The 18,776-nt window shown below is 36.2% G+C and overlaps 1 protein-coding gene across 2 annotated transcripts in view; it reads left to right on the top strand.

Annotated features, from left to right (window-relative positions):
- The window catches only part of ZNF292 (zinc finger protein 292), an 89,489-nt gene that overhangs the window by 32,420 nt on the left and 38,293 nt on the right, over positions 1-18,776 (top strand). The window contains exons 2-4 of one of the 2 annotated variants that reach the window (XM_026511846.4): positions 15,106-15,260; positions 15,449-15,527; positions 17,754-17,889. In XM_026511846.4, the coding sequence (XP_026367631.2) occupies positions 15,106-15,260; positions 15,449-15,527; positions 17,754-17,889 (370 nt within the window). Of the gene's footprint in view, positions 1-15,105; positions 15,261-15,448; positions 15,528-17,753; positions 17,890-18,776 lie in introns of those variants that run through there. The other variant, XM_057311205.1, reaches the window with a different exon arrangement.

The raw sequence follows: 18,776 nt of genomic DNA, 5'->3' as shown, positions 1-18,776 counted from the left end.
AGCAGAGGGAGAAGGGTGGTTGGGGGAGGGTGGAATTACCTAGAGAGATAGCCAGTTGCGGCATGCTAATAAGTGAGAGCCCAAAAGGAGGGCAGACCCTACTTAATCAAGTGATTAAAATGAATGTCATAAAGGGACAGATTGAAATCACGTATCACTTATTACAATGAGGTACAGTGAGAAGAAATCACTATCACTAATGTGGTATTCCTGCTAAAATGCATAACATGAATACAATTACAGGAAAATACCAAACCCAAATTAAGGGACATTCTACAAAATAACTGGCCCATAATCTTTGATAGTATAAGGGTCCTGAATGAGTCTTAGAAGACTGAAGGGACGTGAAAACTAAATACATTCCATTAGTCTGAACTGTATCCTTCTCTTTACAAGGAATGATCGGGATAATTGGCACACTTGAATGGTGTCTGAGAATTAAATGGCATTAACTTATCAGTATTTATTTCCTGATTTTCATGGTCATACTCTGTTTATATAAGAGGTCCTTGTTTGTAGGAAATAAAGACAAATATTTAAAGGCAATGGGGCATCAGGTTGGCAACTAACTTCCAAAAGGTTCAGGGAAAATTTTTCTCTGTACTATATTTCCAGCTTTTCTGTAACTTTGTGATTGTTTCAGGATATTTAAAAAATTTTTAAATGTTTATTGAAGATGTGGTTTAGTAATATTTAGGATTTTAAAAAGATTTTTATTTATTTATTAGAAAGAGAGAGTACAAGCAGGGGGAGCAGCAGGCAGAGGGAGAAGCAGGCTCCAATGTGGGGCTCAATCCCAGGACCCTGAGATCATTTCCTGAACCAAAGGCAGAAGCTTATTGACTGAGCCACCCGGCACCCAATATTTAGGATTTTAAAATCTTTGTTTATAAGTGAGATTGGCCTGTGATTTTCCTTTCACATACTATGTATGCCCAGTTTTCAAGTTTATAGTAGCCTCAAACAATGAATTGGGAGAGTTTTCTTTCCCTCCATTTTCTCCTTCCTTTTTTCCAGAAGTTTCTGTAATAGATGATCCGTTTTCTGACAGATTGTTTGCTGGATTTTTCTGTAAAATCATTTGGTGATTTTTTTTTTTTTTAATTGGATTCAGGTTCTTTAGTGGGTTCTCTTTCTACTTCTTTTTGAGATAGTTTTAGAAACTTTTTCTAAAATACTTCCCATTCAGATTTTTAAGCTTTTTCATTAAAAATCAATTAAGTTAAATAGTAAAAAAAAAAAAAAAAAAGATTTTTAAGCATTTCAAATAAGGAATAAGGTTATTTAATGTATTATGTTAACAGTTAAAAAATTGTATTGCTTCTGTAGTGGTGGTCTCTTTCTCATTCCTAATTCTATGTATTTGTGCTTTATCTTTTTTTTTTTTTGATAAATTTTGTCAAAAGATTTTTTAAGATTTTATTTATTTATTTGACAGAGAGAGACACAGTGAGAGAGGGAACACAAGCAGGGGGAGTGGGAGAGGGAGAAGCAGGTTTCCCGCTGAGCAGGGAGCCCTATGTGGGGCTCGATCCTAGGACCCTGGGATCATGACCTGAGCCGAAGGCAGACGCTTAACGACAGCCACCCAGGCGCCCCTTCTTATTTTTTAATCTTTTCAAATGACCAGTGTTTGGATTTGTTGATCCTTTCTCTTGTATCTTTATTTTCTATTTCATTTATTTCTTATACTTTTTTTACTTTTAAAAAAAATTATTGTACTTTGAGTTTATTCTGTTCGTTGTCTAAGTTAAGTTGGCTTAAGTTGGCTACTTAGTTTTCACAAAATTCTGCATAATAACCACAAAAGTCTTAGCGACATGTAACAGTAAGCATGTATTGCTCACTCATCCAAGATCAGGAGATGGTTGGCTAGGCATTCTGTGGGTCTTGACTGGAGTCATGCATAGGTTTGAGGTTGGCTGGATGTTGACTGACAGATTGGCCTTAACAAGAGCAACCAGAGGACATCTTCTACTCATCCTCCTGATTGGGTAATCTGGATGTATCGTCTTATGTTGATAGTAGAAGCATAAGACAGGGCAAGAGCCTTAAACTTACAGCTGGCCTGCCCTTACTCCTGCCCCATTCTTTTGGTTAAAACAAGTTGCAAAGGATACGAAAATATTCTCTACCGGTATGGGAAGTATTCCAAAGTCATGTCAAAAAGAGCCTGGATGCAGGGAGTGGAGAATTCAATCCACCACACTTGCCATCGCCAGTATTTTGCTTTTCCAAACTTTATATTACAGAAAATTTACAGAATAGTACAATGGATACCTTTCACAAGATTTGCTAGTTGTTAACATTTTGCTGTATTTGCTTTGTCTCACACTTTCTTTTCTCTTTTTCCTGGATTTTTTAAGTTAGCAGGCATCATGACATTGTCCCCCTTATATTTTTGTATCCTAAGGCCAAAGACAAGCATCACACTCAGGAAATTTAATATTGACACATTAATATTATCTAATTACAGTACATGTTTAGACTTCTGTATTTGTCCCAATAATATCCTCTGTGTTTTTCTTTCTTTCTTTTTTTTTTTTTTTTAAGATTTTATTTATTTGACAGAGAGAGAGACAGCCAGCGAGAGAGGGAACACAAGCAGGGGGGAGTGGGAGAGGAAGAAGCAGGCTCCCAGTGGAGCAGGGAGCCGGATGTGGGGCTTGATCCCATCACCCTGGGATCACGCCCTGAGCCGAAGGCAGACGCTTAACGACTGAGCCACGCAGGTGCCCCATAAGTGTTTTTCATTGTATCTTTTCTAATGCAGTCAGTTTTGCTTTATCACAATGTATGTACTCCTAGCAATCACCTTGTTGTGCAAAATCATGGGGTTTATGGAGAAAATGGGGTTAGAGGCACAACACTCAAAAACTTCATGTCTCTCCCTCCTTCCCTTCCTCCCTCCTTTTCTCTCCCTCCCTCTTTTCCCTTTTTCCCTCCCTCCCTTCCTTTCCCCCTCCCCCCACAGTGAACCTTATAAAAACAGTAATATTGTTTTATATCCATTTAGTAGTTAAGACATACATAAGTACTAACATGAATGTGGTACTTAACCTCAAAAAAAACCTAAGTTTGCTTGTAGGTGTCAGAAGGGATACAGCTTGCAAGTTATTGTGAGGTGGTGGAAGGAGAGTTCTCTGACATTGGAAAGAAAGTGTAATACCATGTGTGTGTAGGTGTGGTTCAACACACCTGGTGAACTGAGATAGATGGTACATGTTTTTAGTTGTGTGTATTTTGCATATTCCTGCACAGCTCAGTTCCGCTGGGTTCAGTTTTCTACTTTCACCTGATGTTTCTCACCAAAAGAATCACACATAAGCAAGTGGGAAATTCGTGTCTTGCTCATACTGTGTTGAAACAAATGTGTGGGTTTGTTTTTTGTTTTTTGTAAGAAAAAAACTATAGCAGAAGTTGGAGTATAAACATTTGCATGTATAAATTTCCCTTTTTAGATTGCTTTAGCTGCATCCTACAAATTTTGATATTGTGTTTTTGCTGTAGTTCAAGTCTAAGTATTATTCTCTAATTTCTATTAGGATTTCTTCCAGCCGTAATTTAGAAGTACATTTAAAGATTTTCAAGTTTGTAGTTTTCCTTATAGGGGTAGTCTTTTGATAATAGTTTCTAACTTTATTTCACTGTGTGAAGAATGAAATGTATGACATTAATTGTGTTTGTTTGTTTTTTTTTTGTGACTGTCTAGTTTGCAGTTAATTTTTGTAAATGTTTTATTTGTGTTTGTAAAGAATGTTCATTCTCTAATTGTTTGCCATTTTCTATAGACTTACTGCCTTAGCTGAATTTTCTATGTATGTATTGCTGATTGAATCCAAACTCTTCCCTCAGTTGTGTAAATCTCCTCTCAGCTTATTCAGGCACATTAGGTAGTCTATCAAGTTCCCCTTGAAGAAATTTCTCCTAGAGTCATCTTGTTGGGTTGCAGTTATTCTTCAGGCCTGTTACACAGCTTTCTTCTTGGATCTTCATCGCCTCTCTCTTTGTTAGATTCCCTTTTTCTTGGATATCACTCTCACTTCTTCCCTGCTTTATTCTCATTTTGGCAAAATTCTCCTCCTTTGGTAGCATCTTGGAAAAATGTGCTTAGAAGGTGAAATTTTTGAGAACTTGCATGTCTGAAAATAACTATGCTGTCTTAATACTTACGATAGTTGGATGGAAATTTCCCGTCAGTTTTTAATACAGTGCTTCATTTTCCTTGGCTCCAGTGCTGCTGTTGAGAAGTCTACTATTTTCTCCTTTAAGCCTTTTTTGATCCTCTTAGTCCTTGAGCTCTGAAATTTTATGAAAAGGTACCATGGTGTAGGTCTACTTTCAGCAATTGTGATGGGCACTCTGGGTCTTTCCATTAAAATTCATGTGCTTAGGTTCTTGGAAATTCACTTGAATTAGTTCTTTGATTTCTTTCCTTCCATTTCTCTGTTTTGACTTTTTGGAATTCCTGTTGTTAACTAGAGGACCTCAAGCACTGTTCTCCAAATTTTCTTATCTTTTCTCTCCTATACCTTTTATTTTACTTACTGGAGACATTTCCTCAGCTTATCTTCTAGCTCTTTGAGGATTTAATTTCTACTATTGTTTTTAATTAAATCTTTTTTTCTAAATATGATATGGCATTTGTTCATAAGTCTAATACACTTTCTCACCTCTGAGGACATTAATAATAGTTTTTTGGATTTTGTCTTCTCCCATAATCTCAGAGTCTCTCTGCTTACTCCAGGTTTCTGTCTTGTTTGTTTGTTTGTTTGTTTGAGTTTCTGTGTGTGTGTGTGTGTGTGTGTTGTTTTTGTTTCTTACTGTTTGTTTTGATCTCTCACTATTAGATGCTCTCCTCAAATGTCTAGTTGGTCCTTGGCTGTGTGTATATTTAAAGGTATACTACTGAAAAAGGATTCAGAGCCCCACGCCCCTGAATGAGGTTTGTTGTGGTCTTCACTGTAAGGGAACCTAACTGGGGTTTTTTTTTCCCCCCTGGGAAAAGCCTGGTAGAATCTTTGGGTCTTTTCTCTTGAGTTCCCAGAGAAGGACTCCACTAAAGTTTCTGGAGATTCTGACAATGATTTTGGGAAGAGGATTTGAGAAAGGGAGCTGCCTCTGTGGTCAGTGTGTAAAGTTGACTTAATGCCTTGTTATAAAAGTAAGATACCTCCCCTCAATTGTGTACAGACACCTTTAAAAAAAAAAAGAAAGAAAACTTCTCTACAGAATAAGCTTCTGCTGGCAATAGAGAGGAATAGTTCCTAGCTTGGGTCATCTAACTGTGGAGAGGGACTAGGAAATCAGAGAGGCTTAACCACTTAAGTAGACTTTCAACCAATCTTCTTCCTAGACCCACCTTCACCCCCATTTCTAGAGGCACGTAGTGCTCCCAATTCCTGAACCCTTTGGTATTCCTGCAGTTAGTGTCTATATAAAGTCTCCTTAAGAGTCACTTTTCTTAGAGTGCCACTCTTCTATATGCTTTTTAGGGTTTAATATTTTGTTTCTCTTTCTTTCATTTCTGTTTTCTTAGTTTTTTGGGGCTTATGCTACTATTTTATTTTATTTTACACAGAGAGAGAGAGAGCGCACAAGCAGGGGGAGTGGCAGAGGGAGAGGGAGAAGCAGACTCCCTGCTGAGGAGGGAGCCCAACACAGGGCTCCATCGCAGGACCCTGGGATCATGACCTGAGCTGAAGGCAGATGCTTAACCAACTGAGCCACCCAGGCATCCCTGGGTTCATGCTACTTTAAAAAAATTGTTGTTTTAGTGAAATTTGGAGAGAGCAAGGTACAAAACTGTGCGTATCCAGTCCACCATTTTTACACAAAACCTTAAAATAAATTTTAATAACTTTGAAATTTAAAGAGCATTACACACCAAATGCTCAGGGGATCCAAAAGGTCAAAACTGTAAGATGTTATTTGCCTTCTTTCACTTGTGTACAGTGGAGTCTTCCAGAGGTTATATGATGTGTGATATTGCAACAGATTAAATGCAGAAATAGGCAAATCATGCTTTTTTCTAAGTCAAACACTGAAGAAATTTGAAAAATATAAAATAATGGCATTCATATTACTAATTTTTTGAAGTTTTTTTCACTAAAAATATTTTATTTCTAGTAACATGTGGTAGGTTTATTATTGTTATTTAAAATCCATTCAAAAATGTATAGTTTAAAAATCTTCGTTTTCATTTCTAATATGGTGAATATCAATGGTTATAACCCACATAAAAAACAATCTTTGGTATCCTCAGTAATTTTTAAGAGAGTAAAGAGTCATGAGGTCAAAACTTTGGAGAGTTTCTACTCTAGACAATCCTAGATATAAATTGGAACTGAACATGAGTATAAGAGGATAAAGATATCCAACGCTCCACTAGTCTCAGCTTTACAAAGGACAGTAATGTGATTTAGTTCTCATGCTCATTAACTTTAACACTCCTGTGTTTTTTTTTTTTTTTCAAAATTCTTTTGTTTTCTCACCTAATAATGCTTAGAGGAACAAAAGGAAGCTGCTGGAAGTTAATCTATACTGTCTTTCTCCCTAGAGTATATATGTTCCAGTCTCTAATGACTTAGATAATGAGAAATAAGTTTAAGAGCCAAAATGTTAAAGTGTGCGTTTTTATTCCCATGGGGGTTAAAATTGGCTCTTCAAGAGAAAAACTTAGATATTATAATAGTTTGTGACCCATAAACAGGTATACATCACATCTGGGTGTTAACATCTCATTGGAGATGGGGGATGGTTAGGAAAAAAAAATCAGAAGTTTCCTTAGGAAGGGATGATAAGGAAAAAGGTTGCAAAACCCTGCATTAGCGATCCTGTTAGATCGTGATCTTTTAACCTTTCTTTTACTTATACTTCTTTCTCTTCTCTAGACTTGTTCTATATGCCACAGGGTAGAGGCTGTGACCACAAATACCTTGTAGGGGTGCAGTAGATCCCTTAAAGAGGGAGACAGCTAGGTGAGGCTTGTAGCAACCAGAGAGTTTATGCTCAAGGATTTTGGCTCATCATTCAGCACCAGCCAGTTGTTGTCACAGTGGAATATGGGCCCAAAGTTACCAAGATTCCTAAATTTTTTAAAAAGAAAAGCCAGAAACCCAAATTTTATGGAAAACTTATTTTTTAGGGGCTCCTGGGTAGCTCTTTTGGTTAAGCTTCCGACTCTTGATTTCAGCTCAGGTCATGATCTCAGGTTGTGAGATTGAGCCCACTTTGGGCTCTGTGCTGGGCATGGAGCCTGCCTGAGATTCTCTCTTTCTCTCTCCCTCTGTCCCTCCCCCTACCTTTAAAAATTTTATTTTTAAATATCAGAAGTTAATTTGAATAATTTAAAAATAATACAGCAGTGAAAACCTCTATGAAGCACTGGTTTAGGACACCCCCCCCACACACCACAGTAAGTGTAGGCTCTTCTACTGTGATAGAATGTGCCTCCAAAATATGACTGTCCTACAGCATCCTGACCTCAGTCATCTTGCTCCTGCTTGAATAACTGTGGTAGATCCTCTTGTCCCAAGAGGACAACCTGTCTTATATTGGTTAACTCTTAATTGTTTGATGGCTCTGCCTCAGAGGAAGCAGAAATATATCTCCTTCAAACTTTAACCTAGTGGTCCTGGTTTGTTTTGTGAGACCACGCAGAATAAAATTTACTCTTCTCTTACATGACAGGTCTTCACATTTGTGAATTTGTGAATAAAAAATTTCTCCAGAAATGTAGAGCATAGAACTTAAACTCTAAAGTCAACTGTTAGGGTTTGAATCTATTCTCTGCCTCTTAACTAGCTCTGTAGTGTTGGGGCTTGTTACTTTAATCCAGTTTGTCCAATTTTAATATAGTACTGTAGTTTATCTAATTGCTAATAGGTATTACATGTAAAGCTCTCAGAACAGTGCCTAACTTATAGTAAATATTCAGTAAATGTTATTATCCAGATTAAGCATCCTTAGTACCATCAATCATTCTTCATTTAACACAGTTTTATATTTTCTTGCCATACTTAATATTTTACTCATTAATGGAGGCAATCTGGTGCCCTACAGGAAAACTTTTAAGTTTCTGTCCCTAATTCTTATCTTCTATACTGTCCCCTCACACCTCTCTCAAAACCAGATCACAATGACTTTTATCTTTGTTTATGTGTATATATAAATATAAATGTGCATACATATATGCACACATACATTCACTTCTTCATTCTTGAGGGTATGTGGACATAAAAACCATTAGACAACCAAACCGTAAGACTGGCTTCTCCCTCACTTTCCTAATAGAACCCTGATTTTATTCACACAGTTTCCTTCCTCCACATGGCTTTATGCTTGAGGGAATCAGGCCCTAGCTGCAGCCTTGGAGAGTGGGTTCTGATTGGTTTAAAAGTCAACCAGGGGGTTCCATGATGGCTGGGTGATTTTTGACGAAGGTGTGTGATGCAGTTCTGGCCATTGAGACCTGAGGAGAAATCTGATGGGAATTGAGTTTGGGGTTTCTGAGAAAGGTTTCCTTGTTCCTAAATGAGATGCACATGAAGAGATAGTCTCATCTTTCTGGTTACTGCTTAGTCTGGATAAGAAACCTGTTTCACTGTTTTAGGCCTGGGGATTCTGTGGGGGCACCACCTGAGGATAGCAAAGTGAAGACATAGGTGGGTTCTTAACATAGGTGGGTTCTTGAAGACATTGTTTTTATTTGTTTGTACTTTTCTTCTTTCAAGTTTTTGTTTAAATTCCAATTAGTTAATATACTGTGTAATATTAGTTTCAGGTAAAGGCTTTAGTGATTCATTGCTTATATACAACACCCAGTGCTCATCACAATCTTGAAGACACCGTTGACCTACTACACTAACCAATCCTGGAACCTGCCCTTCCTCTTAATTTCCTATTATATGAAAAACCTTTTTTATTGTATGCTGCTTTGAGTCTGACTTCAAACTAAAATAAGCTTTGTCAATAAAGAAGTTATTTAATTCTAGTATGTCTGGCAAATTGGATAAATAGTACCTCATCTCATAGTTATAAGGAATAATTGAAGTAATAGAGGTAAAAGGTACTTCCTAGTTACAAAGTAGCATCACAAATTTTTAGTTCTCTTACAGTACCACAACCAGTATTTGTTTGTAGTGGACAGAATATTTCACAGAGAGTGAGGGCTTTGCTAATTACCAATTCTATTAATAGTATGCAGATCACTAGACCCTTTAATTACTACTCTGTAAAACAGAATTAAATGATCTTTAAGGTCTCTTCTAATTCTGTGAAATGAACAGGGGTCTGATCATTCTGAAATTTCCACTTAAAAACCCTGTATAGATTAAGACAGTAGATATAAGTAAGTAACTCCTTTTTAATTGAAGAAAGCATAATTTATTAACCAGTTATGTTGGAGATACTTCCAGTTTCACAGTGGTTGTGCTGATCTTAGTGTCTTGAGAAACAAGGGAAGTACTACTATTAATAGACTTACTGGCTATAAATATCAACTCTCAAAGCTTTATAAGCATAGATATTTGCTTTTTAACGAGCTTTTTAACTTTCTTATATGTAATCATTATGAGTATGTCGTCACTTTTCTCATATTATCTCAATCCACTGTCATCTTTCTACCCTCTCCCTATTTACATTATTCCCAGACTATTAAATAGCCACCTGAGTGGTCTCGTTTTCACCAGAATCTGCTGCCTCTCCCTCTTTCCTCATTTCTAAAATGAGGTGAAGAGAGATAGTTTTTAAGGTATTTTCTGGTTCTAACATTCTTTGATTTGTCAGTTATTTTTCTCATCAGTTCAGACTCTATTAAACCCAAAAGAGTTAATTTTTGGTTACCTATTAGAGTTAAGTTTAAAAACTTCTTTCATCTGAGGACAGAAAAACTCTGTTCATAAAGGAAAGAAGTAATATTTTTTTTCTAAAGATTTTATTTATTTATTTGACAGAGAGAGACAGCCAGCGAGAGAGGGAACACAAGCAGGGGGAGTGGGAGAGGAAGAAGCAGGCTCCCAGTGGAGGAGCCTGATGTGGGACTCGATCCCAGAACGCTGGGATCACGCCCTGAGCCGAAGGCAGACGCTTAACAACTGCGCCACCCAGGCGCCCCAGGAAGGAAGTAATATTTGAGTACCCTTTGGAGAGCTAGACATATCAAGAAATGTAGGTCTTGAGGAAAATGTAGGTACAAGCATACCTTGGAGATAATGCAGAATCAATTTCAGACCACTGCAATAAAGCAAATATCACAATAAAGTGAGTTAAATGAATTTTTTGGTTTCCCAGTGCACATAAAATTACACTGTACTGCAGTCTACTAAGTGTGCAATAGCATTAGGTCTAAAAAACATGTACTTAATTAATTTTTTGAAGGATTTTATTTTTAAATAATCTCTACACTGAATGTGGGCCTTAAATTTACAACCCCAGGATCAACAGTTGTATGCTTCACTGACTAAGCCAGCCAGGTACCCCTGTACTTATCTTAATTTAAAAATACTTTATTGCTAAAACATATTAACCATCATCTGAACTTTTGGCGAGTCATAATCTTTTTGCAAGTGGAGGGTCATGCTTCGATGATGGCTGCTGACTGATCAGGTAGTAGTTGCTGAGGGTTGGAGTGGCCTGTGACATTTTCTTAAAGTAAGACAACACTTAAGTTTGTTCTGATTGACTCTTCCTTCCACCAATAATTTCTCTGTAGCATGCGATGTTGTGTGATAGCACTTTGCCCACAGTAGAACTTATTTCAGATTTGAAGTTAGTCCTCTCAGATCGTGCCGCTGCTTTATCAACTAAGTTTATGTAATATTCTGTATCCTTTGTTGTCATTTGAACAGTCTTCATAGCATCTTCACCTGGAGTAGATTCCATCTCAAGAAACCACTTTCTTTGCTCATCCCTAACGTGCAACTCCTCATCTGTTTAAGTTTTATCATGAGGTTGCAGCAATACAGTCACATCTTCAGGCTCCACTTTTAGTTTTTTATTTAATCTCTACACCCCATGTGGAACTCAAACTCACTACCTCATGCCGAGATCAAGAGTCCCATGCTCTTCTGACTGAGACCGCCAGGCACCCCTTCAGGCTCCGCTTCCTAATTCTAGTTCTCTTGCTGTTTCTTTTTCTTTTCTCTTCTCTTCTCTTCTCTTCAAATTTTTATTTACTTGTCAGAGAGAGAGCACAAGCCAGGGGGAGAGGCAGAGGGAGAAGCAGGCTCCCTGCTGCCCAATGCGGGACTCGATCCCAGGGCCCCAAGATCATGACCTGAGTTGAAGGCAGATGCTTAACCGACTGAGCCACCTAGGTGTCCCTCTCTTGCTGTTTCCACCACATCTGCAGTTACTGCAGTTATTGGAAGCAGCTTCTTCCAATGTCGATATTTTGCCCTCTTCCCTTGAATCGTAAATGTCCTTAATGGCATCTAGAATGGTGAATCCTTTCCAGAATGTTTTAAACTTCCTTTGATCTGAGGACCCATCAGAAGAATCACTGTTTCAGGCGGTTGTAGCCTTATGAAAGTATTTCTTAAATAATAAGATTTGAAAGTCGAAGTCACACTTTGATCCATGGGCTCCAGAACAGAAGTTGTATTAGCAGGTATGAAAACAACATGCATCTTGTACATCTCCATCATAGCTCTTGGGTGACCAGGTGCATTGTCAGTGAGTGGTAATATTTGAAAGGAAGCTTTTCCTCAACAGTGGGCTTAAAATATTCAATAAACCATGTCGTAAACAGATGCGCTATCCCTCAAGTTTTGTCCCATTTATAGAGCTCAAGCAGAGTAGATTTAGCATAATTCTTAATGGCCCTAGTATCTTCAGCATGGGCTCTACTTAAAGTCACCAGCTGCGTTAGCCCTTGACAAAAGAGTTGGCCTTTCCTTTGAAGCTTTGAAACCAAGCGTTGACTTCTCCTTTCTAGCTAAGAAAGTCCTAGGTGGCATCTTTTGCGATAGAAGGCTGTTTTGTCTACACTGAAAATCTGTTTACTGTAGCCACTTTCATTAATATCTTAGCTAGACCTTCTGGGTGACTTGCTGCTTCACCTTACACTTTTATGTTACAGAGATGGCTTCTTTTCTTAAACCTTTAACCTTTTCTTGAGCCGGCTTCTGCTAACTTCAACCTTTTCTCCTGCAACTTACTCTCTCAGCCTTCATAGATTGAAGTGAGTTAGCGTCTTGCTCTGGATTAGGCTTTGGTTTAAGGGAATCCTGTGGCTGGTTTTATTCAGACCACTAAAACTTTATATTAACAGTAAGGCTGTTTCACTTTATTAGCATGCGTGTGTTATAGGAGTAGCACTTTTCATTTCCTTCAAGAACTTTAACTTGCATTCATAACTTTGCTGTTTGGCACAGGAGGCCTAGCTTTCAGCTTGTCTGGGCTGTTGACATGCCTTCCTCATTAAGCTTAGTCATTTCTAGCTTTCTATATAAAAGTAAGAGATGTGTGACTCTTTCACTTGAATACTTAGAGGGCCATTGTGGGGTTAATTGCCCTAGTTTCAATACTGTTAGGCCTCTGAGAATAGGGAGGCCCAAGGAGAGGGAGAAGGAGAGGGATGGTCTGAAGTGCATTCAGAATACACGCACCATGCAGCATTTATAGATTAAGTTCAGTCTTAGATGGATGTGGTTTGTGGTGCCCTAAACAGTTACAGTAGTAACATCAAAGGTCACTGATCACAGATCACCATGGCAAATATAATAATAACGAAAAAGTTTGAAATATTTTAAGAATTACCAAAATGTGACGACCACAAAGTAAGCAAATGCTGTTGGAAAAATTGTGCTGATAGACTTGCTCAATGCAGGGTTGCCAAAAACCTTCAGTTTTTAAAAGACGCAAAACCTTTGAAGCACAATGAAGTGAAGTGCAACAAAATGAGGTATGCCTAGATATGTACATATATGTAGAAATGTATGACCTTTTTAAGGGTTTCGTTTGGTTAGGAGATGAAAGGAGGAAGCTTATAATTTCAAATCCATTGGGAAATTGGTATGCTATATTTTCTGTTCTTTTTCAGCAAAAGTTAAAACTCTTATAGAAATTGATTCATTACTGCTAGAGGACTAATAGGGGAAACCTAAGCATTCATTCAGTCTAATCCATGTTAGATTAGAAATATTTGCCAGGCATGAAATTTCCTAGACCTCTAAACACGTTTTTCCAGGAAAAGGAAAATAATATTTAATAACTTTGTGTAGAAAGACAGTTGCTCGCTTAAGTAAGAATTGTATGCACAGTTGGTGTTAATTCGGAAATTCTTGAAGATGTGAGGTCCTCCTCTGCCACATCACCATAAAATGCCCAAGGAACACATTAAAACCAACATTATACTCTATTTCATTCCTAGAAATAGATAGATGATTACAAACAATCCCAAAATGCAGATCTTTGCATTCAGTTGGTAGGTTTGGTTTAGATTTTGTAAGTTCTTTTTTTTTTTTTTTTAAGATTTTATTTATTTTTGAGAGAGAGCACGTGCGCATGAGTGGGGGAGGGGCAGAGGAAGAGGAAGAAGCCTCGGGGCTAGATATTTATAAGTTCTGTTGAGGAATTTTTTCTTTTTTACTGCCAACACGAAATACATGCTCTTTTCCAATGCCAGTTCTCGAACTCTCCAACACCAAATAGGGAGTGTCCTGCAATTAAAATTAAATTCTGATCGTTAACTGGCTGAATTCAGACCCCAGGGGTTAAAGGGATCCGCCCCCAAGACTGCCCTCACTTCAGATGTCAGTGGCAAGTTTGGGTCTCCAGGTTACCTGCACGTCTGTCCAACTTGGAGAGGATCAGGGTCTGTGCATATGTGACTGGTCAGAGAGTGAGTTGTTACTATGTTGCTCTTTAATTTACCAGAGTACCCTTTCTAGTCCATCCTTCCTTATTCTCTCTGATCATTAGCTACTGTTAGAGGTAGTAGAGAGGACAAGGCAGTGTTTTGAGTATTTGATAGTAGAATGTAAGTTCTTCCTTCCTCCCTCCCTAACTTTATAACTTACTTCCTACCTTTCTACCTATCTACGTATTTTTTAAAAGCTACTTCTGTGTGCCAGAGCGTATAAGCCCTCACGGAGTTTTCATTCACGATACCCTGTTTTCTGGGAGAGGGCACCTGAATTTCCACATGTGGTGAGCTGAGTCTTAAATCTTGAAGTGTGAAGAGGACCAACTATGGCAGTTTTCTATATTATAAAAACAATTGGAGTTCTTTATTTAGTATAATTATAGAACCTTTTAGATAATACTTTTTAGTTAACTCAGTATTTTAATAGTGTAGAGCCTTAAGTGTGGATGTCTTTAAATGCTGCTGCCAGTTTCTTCTACCTCTTCTATAGGATAAACAGCAGGGGGGAGTTTTTGTTTTGTGGGGTTTTTTTTACTTTTAGTAATTCTGATAAGGTATATTTGAAATATTTACTTCATTAAGGAATAAACAGTTTTTTATTTTAAAAAAATAAGTTTTTTATTTACAAAAGTTACTTGACCTTTTTCTTTAATATCTTTAATACTGATTTTACGTATGTTGATGTACTTTAGATGATTTTTTAAAGTGATAATGGTTGTTGTAAAAATTGTGATATGTGGTACTATTATTTTTTTATTAACTGAAAAATCACATGTCTTCTCTTACTATATGCAATTTATTTATTTTAGGTGTTGAATTTTATGCTCCTTATATGAAAAATAGAAACATAAATATTTGAAATTCTTTACTGCATGTCTTCTGGTCAAGCTGGTCTGGGAATCTTCTTTTTAAAATAACTTTTAAATGTTAGAAGTTTTGAGGTGAAAGGTGGCATTTTGACTAGAGAAGGAAGAATATAATGCTTATGACACATATCCTTCATGAAATGATGCTGTTGTTGGATAATTACACTAATCTTTTCTCTGACAGAGAGCTGTTGGAAATAAGACTATGACTTTATTACTTTTAATATTTTAATCAGTGTAAGCTACTTTTTGTTTTTATAAATAAAAAATGTTATTTTTCAAAATTTCTCAGAGAAGAAAGAAAAAGTTAATTAGCCAATATGTATTTTGATTTACATTGAATACTTTTTATTATTCCTTCCAAAACAGACACTCCTTGAATATGCAGAGAAATGGAAAACTTCAGAAGATCCTTTACCTTTATTGGAGGTATACACAGTGGCTATCCAAAGTTATGTTAAAGCCCGACCTTATCTTACCTCTGAATGTGAAAATGTAGCATTGGTTCTGGAACGCTTGGCATTGTGAGTAGACCTTTGAGTAAATAAAAAATTAGATTTAGCTTTTTGTTTTAATTCTGTATCTCAGTCTTAACGGTAGTTTAATTTTAAATAGAATAGTTACGGGTGTCTACTGATAGTAGCTTTATTTGTTTTATTTTACTTTGAATTTTAATAAATATTTGTATCCTTACCAATTTTTTGTTTTTTAGAAGCTGTGTTGAACTTTTACTGTGTCTGCCTGTTGAGTTATCAGATAAACAGTGGGAACAATTTCAGACACTGGTGCAGGTGAGAATATTTATCTATTAAATTTCATATAGGTATATCTTATATCCTTTTTCTTTATTCTTAATAATTATTTGGTTACACTTTAAAACATCTATGTAATAACAAGCATTAATTGCAGCTCTTGTTTACACTAATGTCACGCATATACTAGGTGTTCAATAAATATGTGTTAAATGAAGATACATATTTAGATAGATTGGTTGAATATTGCACTGTTCTGTAGGATCAGTTAATTAGGACTTTCACAGACCAGTAAGGGAAAAAAAAAGAAAATGTCCTAATTTGTATTTAGAAACAGCTTAATTGCTGAACATCTGCAATATGCCTTATACGAATTTAACATTTAATCCCTATGAAAACTTTGTGGGGGTAGGTATATTTTTCCCATTTTAAAGGTGAGGAAACTGAGGCTCATACTTTAAAATATTTATCTACCCAGATTTATACAGCCAATATTACAGAGTAGTTACTTGAATCAAGGTTCTTTATTCCAAAGTCCATGCTTTTCTCCTATAACTGAAAACACATGCTTTGTCTCTTTTATTTAGTGCTGTTATTCTACCTTATAGAAGTACTACACAATTTAGTACTTAGTTGTCTTGGAGTATTTTCAAGAATGTTAAATTTTGTTTCAAGCACTAGATTGTGCTGGTTATACTATAGCTTCAAGTAAGTTTTGGTTAATTGATTAAAAAGAATGTTTTTGCTAGCTAGTTTCGGAAAGTATTTCTCTTTCTCTAGCCAGAGTTCATAAAGTATATTTTGGCGTGATGTTTTTTTTCTGTAGGAGATATAGTAAAGAGAATTAGTTTCAAATTTTAGAAGCATGTGAAATAAACTGTACTTAGGTAGAGAAGGCAGCTTTCGTATTTTAATATTAACCATTAAAGTCTTCATCAATTGCAAAATTCTTTAAGGTAGGATTCATATCTTAATATCATAAGATTTCACATAGTGTCTTACACATAATACTTAACTGTTGAAATGAAGGTGTCTTGTCTTGTTTGTCATGTTGCAACTAACTTTTTGATGACACAGTTTCTACTTCAGCATATCAGTAACTCATGTCTTAGATTGTTTTGCCAGCAAGTATTTATTTTTAGGCAAATAATTATTTTAGGAACTTTTCATTGTTTGGCACTCTACCCCAGAATTAAGTTGTTTATATACAAATATAATACTGAATTCCTCATGCTATTTTGTCAGCATATGATAAACTTCTAAACTTTCCTTTTTGAAACCATAGCACTAGTTGATACTTTTTCATATGGGTTAATGAGAAGGAAATAACTCTTTAAATCCTTATATGGTAGCTTTCAGCAGTTGCTCGAAGAAACTTTCTTAAAGCACTGGAACTTGTTGCAGTGGGGAGACTTTATGGTTTTGAGGAATAGACTTTTTGTATAAACATAGCATGTAGCTTTAAGAATTTCCATGACAGTTTGCTCTCATATCAGAGCTTCCTTGGGGTTATTTTATACCTGCTTAACAGCATTTGTTTCATTTTGCCTTTGTTTTACTGTTTTAACCTTTCTTTACCCCACTAGAGGATAAGCTCCATAGTTGCAGGGACCAGTTGCTCTCTTCCCTAGTCCTTTGCCCATAGAAATTCCCAATAAACATTTTCTGAATTGAATAAAAACCATTGGTCTTTTGTGTCTTGAACAATATGCTAATTGCATGAACACTTGGAAACAACTAGTAAGCAAATTTTAGTGTCAGTTTTAAATAGAATATTTCCAAGGCTATGTAATGAATAAATGAAAAATCATGCATCTAGTTGTTTTCATAAGTCCCTTTTATTGGAATATGTGCATGTTGTCACTTAGGCCTTGATGCAAATCTGTCCTTTATTAATGGTAGAAGTCTTTCTGGAAAAAGTTTTTTTTTACTAACACAAAGGATATAAAATGTGTAAGGTCTTTTATGCTGTGGATATTCTGATAGTTTCCTTCAGAAGTAACTTTGCTCTTGGTTTAGATTTTGGGGGAAAATAATTTTAACTTATTTCTAGAAATACATTGTATTTAAAATTTACAATTGATACAATTCTTGAGATTCATCTTTAAGAATCAGAAGTAAAGGAATTCAGCACTTTGTAATGTGATGTGAAATTTTTAAGATAAAAGTCTTATTTTTCAAAAGTTTAGTATTATATTTAGAGCCTGATAAGCTTGCTTTTAAAAATCTGTTGTAATTCTTTGGATGTTTATTTAATATTTATAGGTAGCTCATGAAAAGCTGATGGAGAATGGCAGCTGTGAATTGCATTTTTTAGCTACTCTAGCTCAAGAGACTGGGGTGTGGAAAAACCCGGTACTGTGCACTATTCTTTCCCAGGAACCATTGGATAAGGATAAAGGTAAATTTTCTAGAGAGAGAGAAAAAAAAAGAATCATTAGACTAGAAAAAAATAAGTACTTAAAATTGTTTTGATAAATATAATTCATCTCAAGATTTCCCAAAGAAGGACCATTTAGTTAAATTTTAGCTGAGGTGCTTGAGGCCCTTCACCTTCATTTTATTTGGGGGAAGATATACTTATAGGCTATTACACAGTCTTAGAGTAACAGAAAAAGTAAAATTTTTTCCCAACATCTTTTCAAATAGAGGAATTCCCTCTGCAATATCCTGACAGGTGGCAATCTAGCTTATATTTGATAACATACTTGACAGATGGGAAACAGAAATAGGGCAGTTAAATGATTTTCCTCAAAATAGAGAAAGAAATTAAACCTAGAACTCTCAAGTCTTCTGCCTCTAAGATTAGTACTCTTTCTCAAACAGCTTATCGCTCCATCTTATTTTATTCTGTTTTGTTGTTACTGTATGAGCTTGGACAATAAAGATCCCAGTTAAACTGAAACTGGCAGATACCCTGTTGGAAGTAGATGGCCAAATCACTAATAATATGTAAACACTTAATGTTCAGAGCTCAAAAAATTATATATACCACGAAGAATAGAGCAGTTATTGTCTTTGGTATTTTCCTTGAGATTATTTAGGAAGGTGCACAGATTTCACCCGAACTTTTCCCATGGTACTTAACTGAAGAAGTAAACAAACTTCTTTTGTTGATTGCTGCTTTGCTTGTTGATTGATGGCAAACTTTAGGCATTTTGCTATGTTATAGCAAATTGTGAAGGCTCTGAGAAAGGAATATTCGGTCCATTGGTTGTGAACTCTTCTGGTACATTGGTATTTACCGAAAGGCTTTCCAGCCAATCTCCAAACTTCTCTTCAAGCTGT

The sequence above is a fragment of the Ursus arctos genome, unplaced genomic scaffold (genome assembly GCF_023065955.2).
Source record: "Ursus arctos isolate Adak ecotype North America unplaced genomic scaffold, UrsArc2.0 scaffold_13, whole genome shotgun sequence".
NCBI lineage: Eukaryota > Metazoa > Chordata > Mammalia > Carnivora > Ursidae > Ursus > Ursus arctos.
This window is presented reverse-complemented; position numbering and strand designations above follow the sequence as displayed.